Source organism: Nelumbo nucifera, chromosome 2, assembly GCF_055504915.1.
Source record: "Nelumbo nucifera cultivar China Antique chromosome 2, China Antique-T2T, whole genome shotgun sequence".
In the NCBI taxonomy this organism is placed as follows: domain Eukaryota; kingdom Viridiplantae; phylum Streptophyta; class Magnoliopsida; order Proteales; family Nelumbonaceae; genus Nelumbo; species Nelumbo nucifera.
This window is the reverse complement of record NC_142650.1, coordinates 31877202-31893796: the sequence shown is the minus strand read 5'-3', so window position 1 is coordinate 31893796 and position 16595 is coordinate 31877202. Positions and strand designations below refer to the sequence as shown.

Below are 16595 nucleotides of genomic sequence, written 5' to 3'. Positions count from 1 at the left end.
CCACTGCTCTAAATTCCCAAGTCCGGCATATAATTGTTGGACAATCTCCCTCCATCTCCACATCTTTCAATCCCTGCAACCCCATCAACTTCAAGGCCAACATTTCCACCCGTGAGGAATTACCATAACCAATTGGCCCATACCTTATGTTATTATATAATTTATTAATGGAATATTTTGTTTTATATGTAAGTATTGTAGGTGTGCATATTATGTAGTTTCTCACAAACATGCATGGTGAGATTAAGGGTCTTAAGATTTGAGGATTATTTTACTGTCAAATAGCTTTGGTGATTAATTTTCTTCATGTTTGCTAATTAATTAGCTTTGTATTCTGTAAGTACTTTTGATTGTCAATATTACCATGGTAAAAAAAAAACTAATACAAGGAGCGGTATAGAGGTGATATGGACCAGAAGATTAACAGATGATCAACCCAGAGGGTTCCCTATCCAGTGGATCAGAGAGTTCCTCAAGCATATGCATTGCATGCATATACTTTCTTTGGAAACACAAAATATCTATGTACATATTGATGCCATCTTAAACAGTCATTGAGACTGGTGCTAGTCAGCTTCCTGGGTTATGCCTTCACCTAGTCAAGGTGCCAACCTACTTTGCCACCTTGACTGCTATGTAAATGAGCTAAGAAAACTTAAAGTATATCTATTTTTTAAGCATATTTACCTGTCACCTTGACCAACTCTAGTTCTTCTACAAACAAAGCGTTCTCAACAGGCTATGCAACCAATTATCAGTAAACACATCAGTTTTCTGTACAGCTACCGGATATACCAGCCAGTGACATGTTTACTTGTGATTGGGTTATGTAGCTGGTTATGTATGTCTTGTTTGTAGCAGATTTGGAGCTGCCTCGACTACTGTATGTGACAAAAGTACACGAGGAATGTTTCTCATTATATTGCAGATGGTTGTCTAAAATGCAGTAGGTAATGTGGGAAAGAAGAGTATATTTTAATTGATCAGAAAAAAAAAAGAGTATATTTACATGTCCTTTGTATTGCCAAATTTCTTTTACCCAAAAAAATTTGGGTAAAAGAATCTCTTCTACCAAATTAAAAAAGAAAAATTCTTTTACCCAAAAAAATGTATTGCCAAATTTAACTGCTTTAACACTCTTAATGGTTCAAAGCTTTCACTCTTGAATAACATCCTTTTGTTAATAAATTGAATACTTCCACTAATATTTCATTATGGTTCTTCATGATTTTAGGTATGGCAGAAACATAGAGAAAACCTTATTCTGATGGAAAGATACCACTACTTTTCTTCAAGTTGTCGTCAGTTTGGCTTCAGTGCTAAATCCCTTTCTGAGTTGAAGAGGGATGAATGTGAATCTGAAGGTGCACTTGCAACTGTTCTTAAGGTTCTGAAACGCATCCACGAGATGTTCTTCAATGAGTTGGTTAGTTTCTGGTCGGACCTTTTTTCCTTTTTCTTTTCTTGCCTTTTCTGCTCTGACCATTTATTTGTCCAATTTGATGTACTTGCTTGTTTAATGTATATTCATTTGTTGATTGGGCTGTGCCTGGCAGGTGTTTGGTGCAGATCTTGAATCAAGGGATGTGAGACAAGTAAGTTTTCCTGCAATGACCTAATCAACTATTTTTTTTCTGAACTCCCCAATCAAATTGAATGTGCTTTATTATTTTGTCAAGTTTTCTAGCTGGTCTTGGGTTTTAACTTGCTTTAACCTAACTACATCTGGCAAAAATGAGTTCATTTTAGAATGTTAGATGGTTCATCCCAATGCTATGAAAATTAAACTGAGATTATTGCAACCGACATGGCTTCCAAATTTCCTCAATGAAGAGCTCAAAATTATTCCAAGATTTTATTGGATCTGACCATTGAAACAAGGACAGATATAGAGATAAACAATTTGAATTTTGACCAAACATGAATTGTGATTGTCCTCGGTATTCCAGGTGTATGATATGATAGCATATGATTTTATATCCTAAACCAGAAATTTTCCCTGTTGCTGGTGTCTGTAGGTGATGAAAGCAATAAGGCAAGATGTTCTGAAGGGGTGTAAAATAGTCTTCAGCCGTGTATTTCCTACCAAATTCCATGCAGAGAATCATCAGCTTTGGAAGATAGCAGAGCAGTTAGGAGCCACATGTTCAACTGAACTTGACTCATCTGTTACCCATGTGGTCTCAACTGACACTGGTACAGAGAAAGCCCGCTGGGCTGTGCAACATAAGAAGCATTTAGTTCATCCTCAATGGATAGAAGCAACCAATTATTTTTGGGAGCGACAATCTGAAGAAAATTTTGCAGTTAAGAAGAACAAGTGACCTGAAAAAAGAAAATTTCTGGCCTCGGGTTGGTGGAACAGAGCAAACCTGTATACTTACCTTCCTTACTCTTTTTTTATTGGTCTTTCAGGTTAGTGGTTTTAATCTGGTGGTAGCTTCAAAGGGTACAAAAATTTTAGTTGGGTTGAGTTCCTGAATGGGGACTTTGCGGTTCTCTTTTTCTCAACTAACCTTGTCTTTGTAAGTATCAATGCCATTGTTGTAAGGGTTGCATAGTTACATGCATCTTTTTGACAATTAGAATTTAACAAATCAACTATACAGTTTGGGGCACTCGTTTCCTAGCTTTCGCTGATACTAGAAGGCAGGCACCATGTCTTGACTAGACCACGAGCAACTTTATAACAATTCCTCGTTGCATGATTTACCAAAATAAAAGAATTCTGAGCAGAAATCTATAATTTCAATAACAGAATGCACCTTCCATGAAGTTTCAAAATTCTCTTGCAAAGCTTTCACTATGCTTGCTGCATCACCTTCAACCACTGAATTGTAACTCCCCTACTTAGTAGGTGTTTGGTACCAGAGTTGTTTCTCCAAGGTGTTTCCATCAGGTCAGCATCATATAAGTGTTTTGTTTTCTCTCACCTTTTCTTTGTTTGGTTGAACGTTTTCAAGCTGTTTCAAGCAATACTGGGTCACTCAGGTTCTGTAAGAGCCACATTCTGGGGAAAATGTTATTTTGAGGTTTCTTGCAATGGAGACATTTTCACCTTTTTGCTTATGTGGCATTAAATGGTGCCTAAGTGGCACCAAATATCAATATAAAATATGAACAGAACCCAAATTCCAAAGCATAGCCATTGCACAACAAAATGGAATTGATACACGTCCTTAAGCTCAAATTTACACTGTAAATTCACATTCTACTAGTTCTCAAAATGCAAATGGGTTCGTTTTTTGTATGTTTGATTTCATCTCTTCTCATTTGGCATTGACTACCTAAAACTGTCAATGCACTTTTGCCGGCATTTGGAGAGAGGAAAGGGGAAAAGAGAGGGAAGAAGAATAGAAGAGAGAGAGAGAGAGAGAGAGAGAGAGAGATGTAAAAGCAAGGCACAAAATATTGGTATGGATGATATGCTAGTAGGGGCGTACCGGCCTGTATCAAAGCTCATTTCTCCTATTTTTTTTAAGTTTTTTTTTTAAACCTGGTTCAGAGGGGTCGATTTAAGGCCTGTCTACTCCCTGAACTGGATTAAACCTCGAAACACCCCCTATAGGGGTATATCGGGAAACCTCCAATATGATATATATTGACCGATACGGCCTGAAATTTCAAATCTTGTATAAAAGATTTGAATGATTTCTTAGGTGTTTATACCAGATGCGATTAAAACAAAAGCTCTTTTTCTTGCCAGATCTGAGATGGCATCAGTGAAGAGGTTTTTTATCAGATTTGAGATCGGTGGACACCATTTGCTCAGATCTGAGATTGAAGCTTGTATGTTTAATGATTTTGCGTTGGAATATTGATGTTACCCTGGTCGCCAACGACAGGTTCAGCAGATGCATAGTGACCGTTGCCACTTCTCTGATGGAGCAATATGAGAGAAGGATGTGACATACTGACATATGAGCAAGTTTACTTCGATGGAAGAAAAGTGGAACGCCCACCAAATCGGACCAAAGTGCAGTATAGCACCAATCCTGCATTTACATTGCTACAAACCCAGCTTTAGTAGCCGTAAAAATACCTTCATTAAGAGATTAGCTTCAGTGTTCACAAGACTATCTTCACATCGTCTGTACAGTCTTTTACAGCCATGCACTAAGAATATCTTTGCATTTATATGTTTTTTTTCATGGAGAGGTATACTGCAAGGGACTGTGCAAATGGTATGAACATGGTCTTGTGAGAACTGAAGCCAGTTTCGTTCATTAAACTCCTCTGCCTCGAATCAACAGATTACCTTCGACTGATATACATGGCTTCATTGCAGATATGCTCACCATTCAGATTTAATCTGAATCTACTTCATTGTCTTTGGAATAAAGAAAAGGCTGAAAAAATGCTAATCACTTTTGAACTCTATAAATAAATTTATACAATTACACAATACTGAGTTTAGTAATTATAAATTATGTATTACCAATTTACCATGTATATGTCTGTAAAATTGTTATATATATATATATATAGCCACATAATTTTTTAAAGGACCAGTGGAGAGAGATTTTTATGACTAGATACTCAATGTGTGTGTGTGTGTGTGAGAGAGAGAGAGAGAGAGGTTTAAACCCAAACCTCCGTGGATTGCCTATAATGTTGGTATTTAGTTTTGTTGAATCAATGTATGAGGATTTCCAAACTTTTGGATTCCAAACATTATTTATTAATTAAGTGTTATTTAATTCAAGTTGCTATAATGTTAAAACTTATACCTCTTGTATTTTTCCCCATTTGTGCAGTTTTTTGTTTGATTTGAGATATAATTAAAATGAATTAATAAAAGTAATAAAACCAATCAATTTTTATTTTATATAATAATAATAATTAATTAATATGATAAAAATAATAATGGCTTAATTGGGAACATCTAGGGGTGGATTCGAGCTGAGCCAAATATTTGGCTATTTGAGCATGGGTTGCTAATAAACTATGAGGCTAGAGCTCTAATTTGGCTCAAGTCAAAAGCTTGTAAGTCCAAGTTCAGCTCAGCTTGAGCTTGACTGTGAGCCGTTTTATAAAAATTAAAAAAAAAACTATAAAAATTTATTTTTATTTGATATATAAAAATTAAGAATTATAAAAAAGTGTGATTATTATATATATAAACAATAAAAAATATTATATATATAATATTTTTATTTTTATATTTTATTGTTTATGTATGTATGTATAAGCTCAATTAGATTCGCAAGCCTCATGAGCCAAGCTTTACTGGGCTTGAGTTCGGTTCAATTGGCAAATAAGCCTATGTATTGGACTCGAGCTTGACTCAGAGTTCGGCTTAGACCAAGTCAAGATCGAATAACTTGTGAAAAACTCGAATTATGGCCACTCCTAGGAATATCATAAGTAGAGGTGACCATGAGTCTTGCACTTATGATAAGGGCTATAACTTGGGTCTAGGCCAGGCTTGGTTCCAACGTATGCATTTTATGTATAAATTGTTACATCACAAGGCAAAAAGGCAGCCCAATGCATGAGATTCTACTAATGTGGGGTTTTGGGAGGGCTATATATATATATAGGCTAAGCCCCATCTAGGCTTGAACAAAAGACCTAGACCCAATCCAAAATATCCAGGTTGGGTCGGGTCAAGCTGAAAATGATCACCCCAAATCATAAGATTACTTCTTTTATTTCAAGAGCTCCTCTGCACACGTTCTAATTAGATTGAAGCATGGATCATATATCAACTGATACATATCATATCAATGACCCACCGATGCACTATTATAGGGATGGTTATGGGGTTTGACCTATTTCAGGGGGTAGACATGCATTATACTGACCCCTTGAACAAGTTTGAAAAGAAAATCTAAAAACAAAATATAAAGTGCATATCAATACAGACCAATATGCCCCATTTTCCTTAGCATGTCGTCTGCATCGATGTTTTAAACCTTGGGTTGAAGCTTCTATTTTCTAACTATACTTTTGTTTCTATAATAGAAAGAGGAAAGAAGGCAGGGGAGGAGTCCTCTCAATAAGGGTGATCATGGGACAGGCTGGGTTTAGCACCATGATAAAGCCTTCAATCGAGGTCCCATTCTGTGCACCTGTGGGTGCACTGGACAAGTACACCTACGAATGAGAGGCGAACACGTGTTAATCATGAATTAACGGAAGTTTTCTCCGTTATTAATAATTTGGCTGGTTGAACTGGCTATTATTGATTGTCCTTCGAATGAACCGCCCATAAAGGATTTCATTTGAATTCCCTCAGTCCCTCCCATTTCCTCCACTTCTCCGGTTCTCCCAATCCCGGTCCTAACCCAGAAAATCATCCCATCAGCCACTCACATACACCGGTGTCCATAAACATGGTTCACCAACGGTGGCAAGAATTTCAACGGTAAATATAAAAAAGTTCTCTCCAATTTCCCAACGACTCTTATTTCTTCTTCTTCCCATCTTCTTCTGAGAACCATTACTCCTCGCACTGGCAGTCATCAGTTGTCAGAACAAAGTTAATCTCCCCAAACCCTAACCCCTGTTTCATCAGTTGTTGTTTTTCATTCAAAACCGAGAAACAACGGTGGGATGTGGGATGTGAGATGTTTACAGTCGGCGTGTCCTACCTGTTCGTCCTTCAGACTGGACCTACCATCGGAGAAGTCGAAGAAGAAGAGAAGAAGGATACGTTGCCGCCGCCGATGGACAAGAGTTACTCTGTTGTATGGGTAGGGTTTAGTGGAGAGAAATAAAAGAAAGAACTGAAAGAAGAATCGAAGAAACTAGAAAAAGGGGCTTTTTGATTGGGTACTCGACCGGTTCGTGTTCACATGAACCAGTTCATTTCCACATGAACCGGACCAGACCACGTTAATGCTCAAGCGCGCACTAACATTGGCCTGGTCGACGTATCAATCAGCCATTCGCGGGTGCATAGAATGCGAGCTCCCTTCAACCTAGGCCAAGGCCTGAACCTTGATTATAAGCCCAGGTTCCAGCTGGGCTTATAGGCTTTCCATGCTTAATGAAAGATGATTTAATGAATTATGGACCGGGCTGGGGCCAAGCTTTGGCCCCATGACATCTAATGATAACAATTTAATTATTCAAAAAATAAATTAAATAATGTATAATACAAAAAAAAATTGCATGAGCCCAAGTTAGGAAAGGGTATAAAATTGATAAGCTACTTGATTGAACTAAAATCCTAATTGAATTGAACAGAGTGAATTTCATATTCCTCGATTCAATTTTTAAGGGTTTTGTGTAGTTTTTTTATTATCAAAAGAATTGTTTTACACAATTTATTTAGGCTTTGATTGGGAAGAGTGCAAATGTGGGTTCAGTGCATATATGTATTTTGGTTCAGTTTTGCTAGTGTTTGGTAATAATGTATTTGCGTCTTGACAATGATTGAAAGCAAGGTTCAAAGTATTAATACAAGTCAATACACTGATATTAGCCTGCATCGGTATTTTTTTTAAGTTTTATATATTTTTTCGAGATCGGTTTAGAGGGGTCGATTTAAGACCCGATTATCCTCTGAACCAGTGTCTGACCTGATACAATCCCTAAAGGGGCATATCGGAAAACCATCGGCACAATATGTATCGACACTTTAAACCTTGATTGAAAGTAAATGAGAACAAAGTTTATATTAAAAATTGAAAGCAAACTTTTGCCGTCAAAATTAATCAATGTTAAAGAGATATATTCTAAAGTTGAGATTTATGTTTGTACCTTTTAGTTATTACATTTAAAAATCATTTGACAAGAAAGCAAATTTATTAATCAAAATTAAACCAACCTTATATTTGCATGAACCGGAATGCACTTTATATATTTATATTACATTCTTCTCAAATGGAGTCTTATGTTTTTTCCCCGGGTGTGTCATGTATTATACGTTAAGGATTATTTGACTCTCTAGGCTCAATCTGAAAAGAGTTATAAATGCAAATATATACATTATAAATATATATAAAATAGAAGGTTTTGCACTCTATATATTTGTATTTATATTCATTGGGAAGAATGCAAATACGAATATATAGAATGCAAATACGAGGTTTTCCACCATTTGTATTTGTACTCTTATGAAGTTATGATCTTATCAAATTGAGCCTTTGGTTTGGGCATTTCATCGAGCACTTGGCAGAGTTTGATTTTTTTTTTGGGAACTTCGTCATTTCTCTCGTTTTAGACGGAAAAGCAACACCGGAACCACGTGGTTTGATCCTGAAACACTCAAATATACACGCGTCATAAGACCCACGTTACAGTCCTCCCGACCCATGAGGCTTAGCTTACGAAAACATAATACACCTGCGAATCTTGCAAGAACGGCGCGAAGTTCGACCGAATTTACCAGAAGCGAAGAAGAATGCATCGTTTGAAGCCATCGCTACAGATTTACAGATCCATTAATGGTTACAGAAACATTCATTCCTCCCCCTCGAAGCTTTTCTCTCATCATCGAGCAGCCCATCTTGAAGATGCCGGTCCAATGGCTTCCCTTCTCAAGAGCCGCTCTGTCATTAGATTTCGAGGCCCCGATACTGTTAAGTTTCTGCAGGGCCTCTTGACCAACGACGTCCGGCGGTTCCTTGAGCCGGTGGGAGAGAAAACTTCTGCTTTGACTACACCCAATTTATCCACTGTGTCTGCTTCCCGGCTCTATGCTGCAATGCTAACTCCCCAGGGGAGATTCCTTTATGACTTGTTCCTTTATCGCCCCTCCCGGTCCGGTGATAAGCTCGACAGAACTGGCTCGCTTCCTGGTTCAGACTCTGATGAGGAATTCGAGCTGTTCGCAGATGTTGATGCTGCTGTATTGGATGAGCTGCTGCAGTGCTTCAAGAAGTAAGTACTACTTCTGATGATACTGTTTTATTTTTTCCACATTTCTATGGTTTTATGCTTAAATGAGTTTGTCTGCAAAGGGTTCTGATCTTTATTTGATCTTGTATTTTTCGATTTGTGCAGTGCCTGTGTTAAAACAATAGGTGTTTGTTTGATAGTTTAAGATTTGTTAATTTCTTATTGGAACCAAAGAAAAGAAGGGGGAAAAACTGTTCTTCTGATCAGATAAGATGTTCAAGACCTTAACAAGGCCATAAAAGAAAACCCTTTGCTATCCACCTTGCAGGCCAATTCAGAGATCAATAAGTGAGAGAACAAAGCCTAGAAAGGTTTGGCTGTGCAATCACTTTTTTGGGACATATAGTTTGCTCTTATTAATTGGAAATAACGATTTTTTCTGATGAACCCTATAGGATGCCTTTATATATGTTTTTTTTTTTTTTTGATGAATGGATGCCTGTATATATGCTGAGCTTTGGGAAATAAGGAATCATATCTTCATTCTGTGTTGTTGGGGCTTCACAATAACCACCCACAGTATAAAATCACAAGGTATTTAAATAACAACCACGAGAAATCTAATAGCAGCAAAAAAGATGAAATCTATGCAAACACAAATAAAACAAGTGCCACAAAGAACACAAAGATTTACGTGGTTTGGCCTTACTGCCTACATGCACGGGAGAGACAAAATCTGTTCTTCACTATGAAAGAAAACTAAGAAATAATACAAGTACCTTGTGGCTTGCAGCCCAAATCAACCTTTAACCCTTGTACACCTGTTTTCCCTTTTCTCTCAACCCGAAGAACAAAACAAGAGAAAAAAAAGCACTCTCACACTAAGAGCACTTTGTATTTTTCTCACACCTTTTCTCCCAAAAACTTTAACCCTACATACAAAAGAAAGATTTTATATGTAAAACCTCTTTAACCTAAAGAGGGAGGACCACATCAACTGTTAGATTAAATTAATCCAACGGTTGTAAAATAAGACAATCCCAACAATCTCCACCTTGGCTTATTTTTCAACCACCTTAGAGATATACTATTTGTGCCTCCACCTATTTGCAAATACCACGAACCTCCATTGATCTTGTAAACACCACCAGCTACACATAACCTGAATCATTCGGTCCTGACTCCACTTGATTCAAACAAAATGGCCAATGTACCTGTGTAACTGTACCCAACCTAACAATCCTAGTTAACTTCAGAGAGGGACCTCGATCCTTCCTCTCTTCCAACAGGAATCTTCCTCTCACCATCATCTATACCTTGGAAACTTGCAGCATTTGTTTCCACTCTATCCACAAAAGAGACCCTCCGTGTAGACACACTACCTTGCGCATTCCGTTTCCAACACCCCATCGAGGTCTTGGAAGCCACTATACTCCCAACCAGATGATACAGACCCTTGCATTTTTCTCCCTTCATTAGGACCATACCGTCATGTGTGATTTTCATGACTCCACCTGCAGCAAAAACCTTGCAATCCTTGGAGTCCAAGCGGCTAAGTGATATTAGATTCCTACGCATTTTTGGGATATACACCACACCACCCAAATTGCGAACTACTCCATCAAACATTTTGATTTTTATTATCCCAACACTTGTGATGTCACACGTAGACCCATCACCTAAGGAGACAACACCTGTCTTCCTCTCTTGGAATGTGTCAAAATATTCCTTCCTAGAGCAAATATGCATAGAACATCCAGAATCTAAAATCCACTCATTTGGAGAAAAAATTGCACATACCTCGGAGACTGTGAGAACGTCTCCATCATCATCAGATGCAATTGCCATGCTTTCAGATTCATCCCCACTCCTTTTTCGTGTAGGACAATCTCTCTTCATGTGACCAAATTCTTTGCATCTATAACACTGTATCTTGCCCTTTTCCCTGGCCTTGGATCTAGACCTATTGCTCTCAGACCCCCTATCAAGCAATCTTCCTTTCCGATCTATTCCCAGCGTAACCAATGCAGAGTCCTGCCCGCTCTCATACTTGGGCTTCCTCCTAACCTCATTTGATAGAAAGAGATGTGGTACATTCTTCCATCTTTACTGTATCTTTCCCGTACAGTAATGTTATCACTAAGTTTTCATATGAATCAGGAAGTGAGGTAAGAAGTAAGAGGGCCTTTTTTTCTTCCTCTACCTTGACATCAACTTTCCTTAGTTGATCCAAGATACTGTTGAGCACATTTAGGTGTTCTAGGAGATTCCTACCTTCTTCCATCTTCAGCCCGTACAATTGCTGCTTCAGATATAGCTTTTTCCCAAATAAAGCTTCTCTAGCTTATCCCACAATTCCGGTGCAGAATCTTCCTCCATAATGTTAAACATAACGTTATCATCCAGGAGCAATCAAATCGTACTAACACACCTTATCCCAAATCAACATCCTTCATGTCTTCTAGCTTTCCATCCTTTCCCTTCAACGCTTTAGCCAAGCCTTGTTGAACCAGGATGTCCTTCACCCTTCTTTGCCATAGGGTAAAACTGCCTTTTCCATTAAACCTCTCAATCTGGAACTGAGAACCTGTACCTTTTGCTGCCATTATTTCTCAAGCAATTCTACAAACACCTTGTAAACACTAACCTGGGAGCTCTGATACCAATTTGTTGGGGCCCCACAACAACCACCCACAGTATAAAATCACAAGGTATTTAAAATAACAACCATGAGAAATCTAATAGCAGCAAAAAGATGAAATCCCAACAAAGACAAATAAAACAAGCGCCACAAAGAACACAAAGATTTACGTGGTTCGACCTTTGCCTACGTCCACGGGAGAGACGAAATCTGTTCTTCACTATGAAAGAAAACTGAGAAACAATACAAGTACCTTGTGACTTGCAGCCCAAACCCACCCTTAACCCTTGTACACCCATTCTCCTTTTTCTCTCAACCCGAAGATCAAAACAAGAGAAAAAAACACTTTCACACCAAGAGCACTCTGTATTTTTCTCTCACACTGTTTCTCCCAAAAACCTTAACCCTACATACAAAAGAAAGCTTTTATATGACCTCTTTAACCTAAAGAGGGACCACACCAACTGTTAGATTAAAATTAATCCAGCAGTTGTAAAATAAGACACAATTCCAACACCTATATTAGTGTTTATACCCCTTCCTTTCCTTTCTAAGGGTAGACCAAAAAGGACATTGGTTGAACTAGTAAGAAATGATTTAAGAACTCAGAATTTAACAATGGCCATGGCAGTTAACACTGATAGAAAAAGGCTATAGCAGTTAACAGAACATAGTGGCAAAACAGGATTCGTTTAGCCGACCCCTTATAGTTGGGACAAAGCTTAGATGATGAACAATTTATTGTTGCAATGGTGCATCTGTCTATTCTGCAAGATGTACAAAATGGATGCTCAACAGAATGAAAAAGCTCACTGGATCATTTTTAAATGTATAGACAGCCACCATATAATTCCTCTCTATGAATACTGGCCATGGACAAGCCGTAGGCCACAAAAATGTACACCTTCAGAATCTGAAAGAAAGAGATTGAAGCCGTTTTTATGCTAGATCTTATCTCCCATGATAAATTTACTAATCTCCATGGACCCAAAAGTAATTCCTACCTCACCTACATCTCTTAAGGGCAAAATGTGCTCTTTAGCAACCCTTAATCCCATAAGGAATGACGTTCAGCTCTCTAAGTGCAACTAAGTTGATCGTCACTATCTTTCCTTGTCACTGAGAATATATGAGTCTTTTCCTCCTATCAGTTTAGGTGATAGCTACAGGGCCATGAGGAAATAAGGCCCCTAGAAAGGGAAGGGTTATAAACACTAATACGAAGAATGAAGATACGATTCTGTATTTTCCAAAGCGAAGATATATACAGGCATCCTATAGGATTCATCAGGATCAATTGTTAAGCCATCTTCCCAATAATATGATTGCACACCTAAATCTTTCTAGGCTTTGTTCTCTCATTTCTTGATCTCTGAATTGGTCTGCAAGGTGGATGACAAGGGTTTTTCTTTTATGTTTTAGCTGAGTTAATTATGGCATTAGAGCTGGAAAATTATTATATGCTCCAACACATTATATTTTTAATAATTCGTCCAAACATTGGACAACTAATAAGCTAATAATTTAACCCTCTAACACGGTTAAAGCTAGCAGTATGTAATGCTCAACTGCAATCATAGGAAGTGATGATGTGCAAATTCACTTGCTTCCCTGCTGGTGGACAGCTCGGACGAAGCATGCTGAGGTTGGCGTACCGATCTGCAAAAGTAGAAGAGGATTAGAGTGCTTGGGGGTTTAGACCTGGGGTGAGCACTCTGATGCTTAAGTCAGCTGAGCTAGTTGAGAGCAGAGAGTAAGAGAACGTGAGCTAGTTGAGAGCAGAGAGTAAGAGAACGTGAGCTAGTTGAGTCCTTTATATAGGCATTGGGGTCCGAATTCCGCGTCTGAGATATCTGGGGACGTCAGGCCTTTTCTGCCCATTATCTTTGGGGCATGTTCCTTCCACATTGGCAGTAGTCGTCAACTGATCTCCCCGAGTTATACGGAGGACGGGGTCATCCGTGCCAGATGGGGATCGTGCTACCGCCCGACTCTGAACCGATAGGCGCGTTATTCAGGATAAGGTTAATCTACCATGCAGGTTGGCACCCCGGAGGTTGGCTGGCTGCTTGGCTCTTTGGTTGCCCGGGTCAGAGGACATGAAGTGCATGTCGGCCTTCAGCCTTCTTTACCGAGGTAGCGTGTGCGACCTTGTTGTCCCATCGGTTTCCTCAGGTCAGGACACATGTGGTACTTGGTGCTGACATGCTTCTGGGCGGTTTGGATGTGCCACATGTCGCTCTGTGACTGGTTGGCCAAATTACCCCTCATCAGGAAGTTTTTGCATTTTTCTAAAGGATCAGGGTAGCCTAGAGGGTTGTTTTATTAACATAAGAATAAATCTGCATGCTGTTTCTTTAAATACCTGTATCAGACCTATTGTTGCCATTGCAACTGAGAATTGTGCACTTTTCTTGTCTGTGTTTTGATGCTACAGATACCGGTTAAGATCTAAGGTTGAGATTGAGAATCTGGCCAAAGAATTCTCTTGTTGGCAGCGTTTTGGTGGAGACATTTCCAATAGGTCTTCATCTACAGAAGAACCAGATGCTGCAGGTGTTGGCTGGGGTGGTGATGTTGATCATGCTGGTGTGTCAGCTTCAAAGGGAGACAATCTTGGGTGGCAGTGGTTCAAGGATCCCAGATTGGAATGTCTTGGTTTTAGGGGGATCTTTCCATCAAATACAATACGTAAGCTCCTATGTTGTTTGTGCTTGTATTTCTTATGTATGACAACCAATGAGTAGACTTTATAGGTTCACTTTGTTTTTTGCAGCACCATTGATCGAGTCTGATAAGGAATGTGATGAACAACAGTACCTTTTATGGAGAGTGGAAAAAGGGGTTGCAGAGGGCTCAACTGAGATTCCGAAAGGTGCATTGGTTTTATATACCACTAAATTGCATTTTCTCTTCAAATGTGCATTCTACAAAAAGTGATAACATATTGAAAAGGAATCACAAGTTTGTTAACTTTCATCAATATGGTAATGAAAATATTTCTTTTTACCTCATTAATATCTTCCACCCTCTCTGTCCTTTTTGCTGTACCATCTCCAACAACATTCAAAAGCTATACTTATCTGCTCTTAACATTGCAATTTCTCCTATTAGCAAGTGGTAACTGTCTGGGTTTGGACCATGGTTGCTATTTTCACGTCAGTTATTGTAAATCAGCACTTCTCAAGCTCCTATTGCTTTTTTTCCAGGCAATGCTATTCCACTTGAATACAATCTCGCTGGATTAAATGCAATCAGCTTTGACAAGGGTTGCTATGTGGGCCAAGAGTCTGTTGCCCGTACACATCACTGTGGCGTCATTCGCAAGCGTTTAGTTCCTCTAAAATTTGCTTATGAGAGTGGCAAAGGTATTTTGAGTTTTAGGAAAATTCAATTTATCTGACATGTTCTGTAATATACTAATATTATCTGACAATACTATGGTCTACTTCATTTCCTTATTTTGTTTTTCAGAAGTAGAGCAAAAGGTCATTCCAGGGTTGGAAGTCATTGATAGTGCATCCAACAAGAAGGCTGGGGCAGTGACAACAGCACTTGGATGTTGTGGGATGGGTCTGTTGAGGCTGGAGGAAGCCTTTAAAGTTTCAGGTGCCTTGAGAATCAAGGGGCAGGATGATGTGAAGGTTGAAGCCATTAGACCAGAATGGTGGCCTGCTGAATGGTTTCCTGAGCATCAAGAACACCATGCAGTTGCTTAGAGTTACAGGCTGCCACTAGACCATCAATGGTAATTGGATCCACATGTTGGACTGAACTTGATTTCTATTACACATGTGGTCTTAATGGATACTGGTATAGAGAAGCCCACTAGCTGGCCTGTGCAACATAAAAAGCAATTAGTTCCTCAATGAGTGGAAGCAACCAGTTACTTTTGGAAGCGACAGTCTTAAGAACATTTTGCAATTAACCTTGTTAAGAACCAGTTGGAAAAAAGAATTTGACAGTCTCAGATTGCTGGAACAGAGCAAGCTTGTTTGGTTGGTCCTTCAGGTTTGTGGTTTTAATTTGTTGGTAGCTTCAAAGGGTGCAAAACCTTTGGTTGGGTTGAGTTCCTGATTTGGGGTTTAACATATTTTTTCTTCTCAATCAACTTTGTCCCTTGTAAGTATCAATATCATTGTTGTAATGGTTGCATAGTTCTATGCACTTTTTGCTAGTGAACAGCAAGATTTGGACTCCCCTTGGGAAACATTGTAAACGAATACAACCCGGAAATTCTATGCCTGGCCTTGGTATCTTCTTCCTTGGTTTGTAAACCAAAACTTAAAGAAAAAATTCATCCTAGTGATTATTTGAAAACAAAGAAAAGGATTGCAGGCAGTTTCTGTGACTCCTGAAGTTTTCTGAGTTGATATTTGGAATATTAGGGAACCAAAACTGTGAAGACTAAAGCCACATGGAGTAGCATTGTTATACTGGTACTCCATAGAGTGTCACTGCATGGTGTATGTTGGCGATGGTAATTTGGATATGGTTGTATGACACTGAGCCTGGAAGTGCTTATCCTAATAAGCTCTTGTAAGTGTTTGGTGAAAAAGCCCAAACAGGGTAGTTATGTATTTTGAAAATTACATGGCATGGCGGGCCTTTAGACAACTTTCTCCTGGAGAGTGGAGAGGTTCTCCTGTGGTCCCGTGGGACCTTTCCTATATCTTTGCTCTGGACCTTCCAAACAGCACTAGAAAAAAAAAACGCCAAAATTTTCAACTTATTCAAAATGGCCTTAATTCCTGAAAAAGTGTTTATTCGTGCTTCCTTCCTATACACATGTAAGTGCTTATTTTGGTGTGGTCTTAGCCTAAAATTAAAATTAAAGATAAGCACTCGTAAAGGGGGGTTGAATCTGGTTTACAAATTGAACGTGGCTAATGATGTTTTTTCATAAAAACTAAGTATCACGATAGCCACGCATGCCCATGGGCCTAGTAAGGGGTGGGTGCAAATCTGGCTGAGCTGTTGAACCCTCCGACCCTAACCCTAACCCAACATGATCACATGTTTCACTTTCACTTCGGGCTTGGGTTGACACAATTTTCTGGGCTTATTCTCCTGCAAGCCAATTGGAATGATAAAACTTTTATCCTGGACCAGAGGTACCTCTTCGGCCAAACAATGAACTTCAAAAGTGCAGAAGATTTCTAAT

The 16595-nt window shown here is 38.8% G+C and overlaps 2 protein-coding genes across 3 annotated transcripts in view; both read left to right on the top strand.

The window, feature by feature from the left end:
• CPL4 (C-terminal domain phosphatase-like 4) overlaps nucleotides 1-2618 on the top strand; it is a 79372-nt gene extending 76754 nt beyond the window's left edge. For both annotated transcript variants that reach the window (XM_010267316.3, XM_010267317.3), the window contains exons 7-9: nucleotides 1235-1426; nucleotides 1557-1595; nucleotides 2019-2618. In XM_010267316.3, the coding sequence (XP_010265618.1) occupies nucleotides 1235-1426; nucleotides 1557-1595; nucleotides 2019-2324 (537 nt within the window). In that variant the 3' untranslated portion in view covers nucleotides 2325-2618. The remainder of the gene's footprint in view (nucleotides 1-1234; nucleotides 1427-1556; nucleotides 1596-2018) is intronic.
• Nucleotides 2619-8145: 5527 nt separating this feature from the next.
• Nucleotides 8146-15687, top strand: LOC104603315 (Glycine cleavage T-protein family). Its single transcript, XM_010267318.2, has 5 exons — nucleotides 8146-8832; nucleotides 13869-14122; nucleotides 14208-14306; nucleotides 14641-14799; nucleotides 14906-15687. The coding sequence occupies exons 1-5, from the start codon at nucleotides 8354-8356 to the stop codon at nucleotides 15148-15150; spliced, it is 1236 nt and encodes a 411-aa protein (XP_010265620.1). The 5' UTR covers nucleotides 8146-8353; the 3' UTR covers nucleotides 15151-15687.
• The last annotated feature ends 908 nt before the right edge of the window (nucleotides 15688-16595 follow it).

Excerpts from the sequence above, each read along its gene's own strand:
- LOC104603315 (XM_010267318.2), top strand. The coding sequence starts at position 8,354 with ATGCATCGTTTGAAGCCATCGCTACAGATTTACAGATCCATTAATGGT. Across the intron at positions 14,123-14,207 it reads CTTTCCATCAAATACAATAC|CACCATTGATCGAGTCTGAT; the intron begins GTAAGCTCCTAT and ends TGTTTTTTGCAG. Across the intron at positions 14,800-14,905 it reads TGCTTATGAGAGTGGCAAAG|AAGTAGAGCAAAAGGTCATT; the intron begins GTATTTTGAGTT and ends TTTGTTTTTCAG.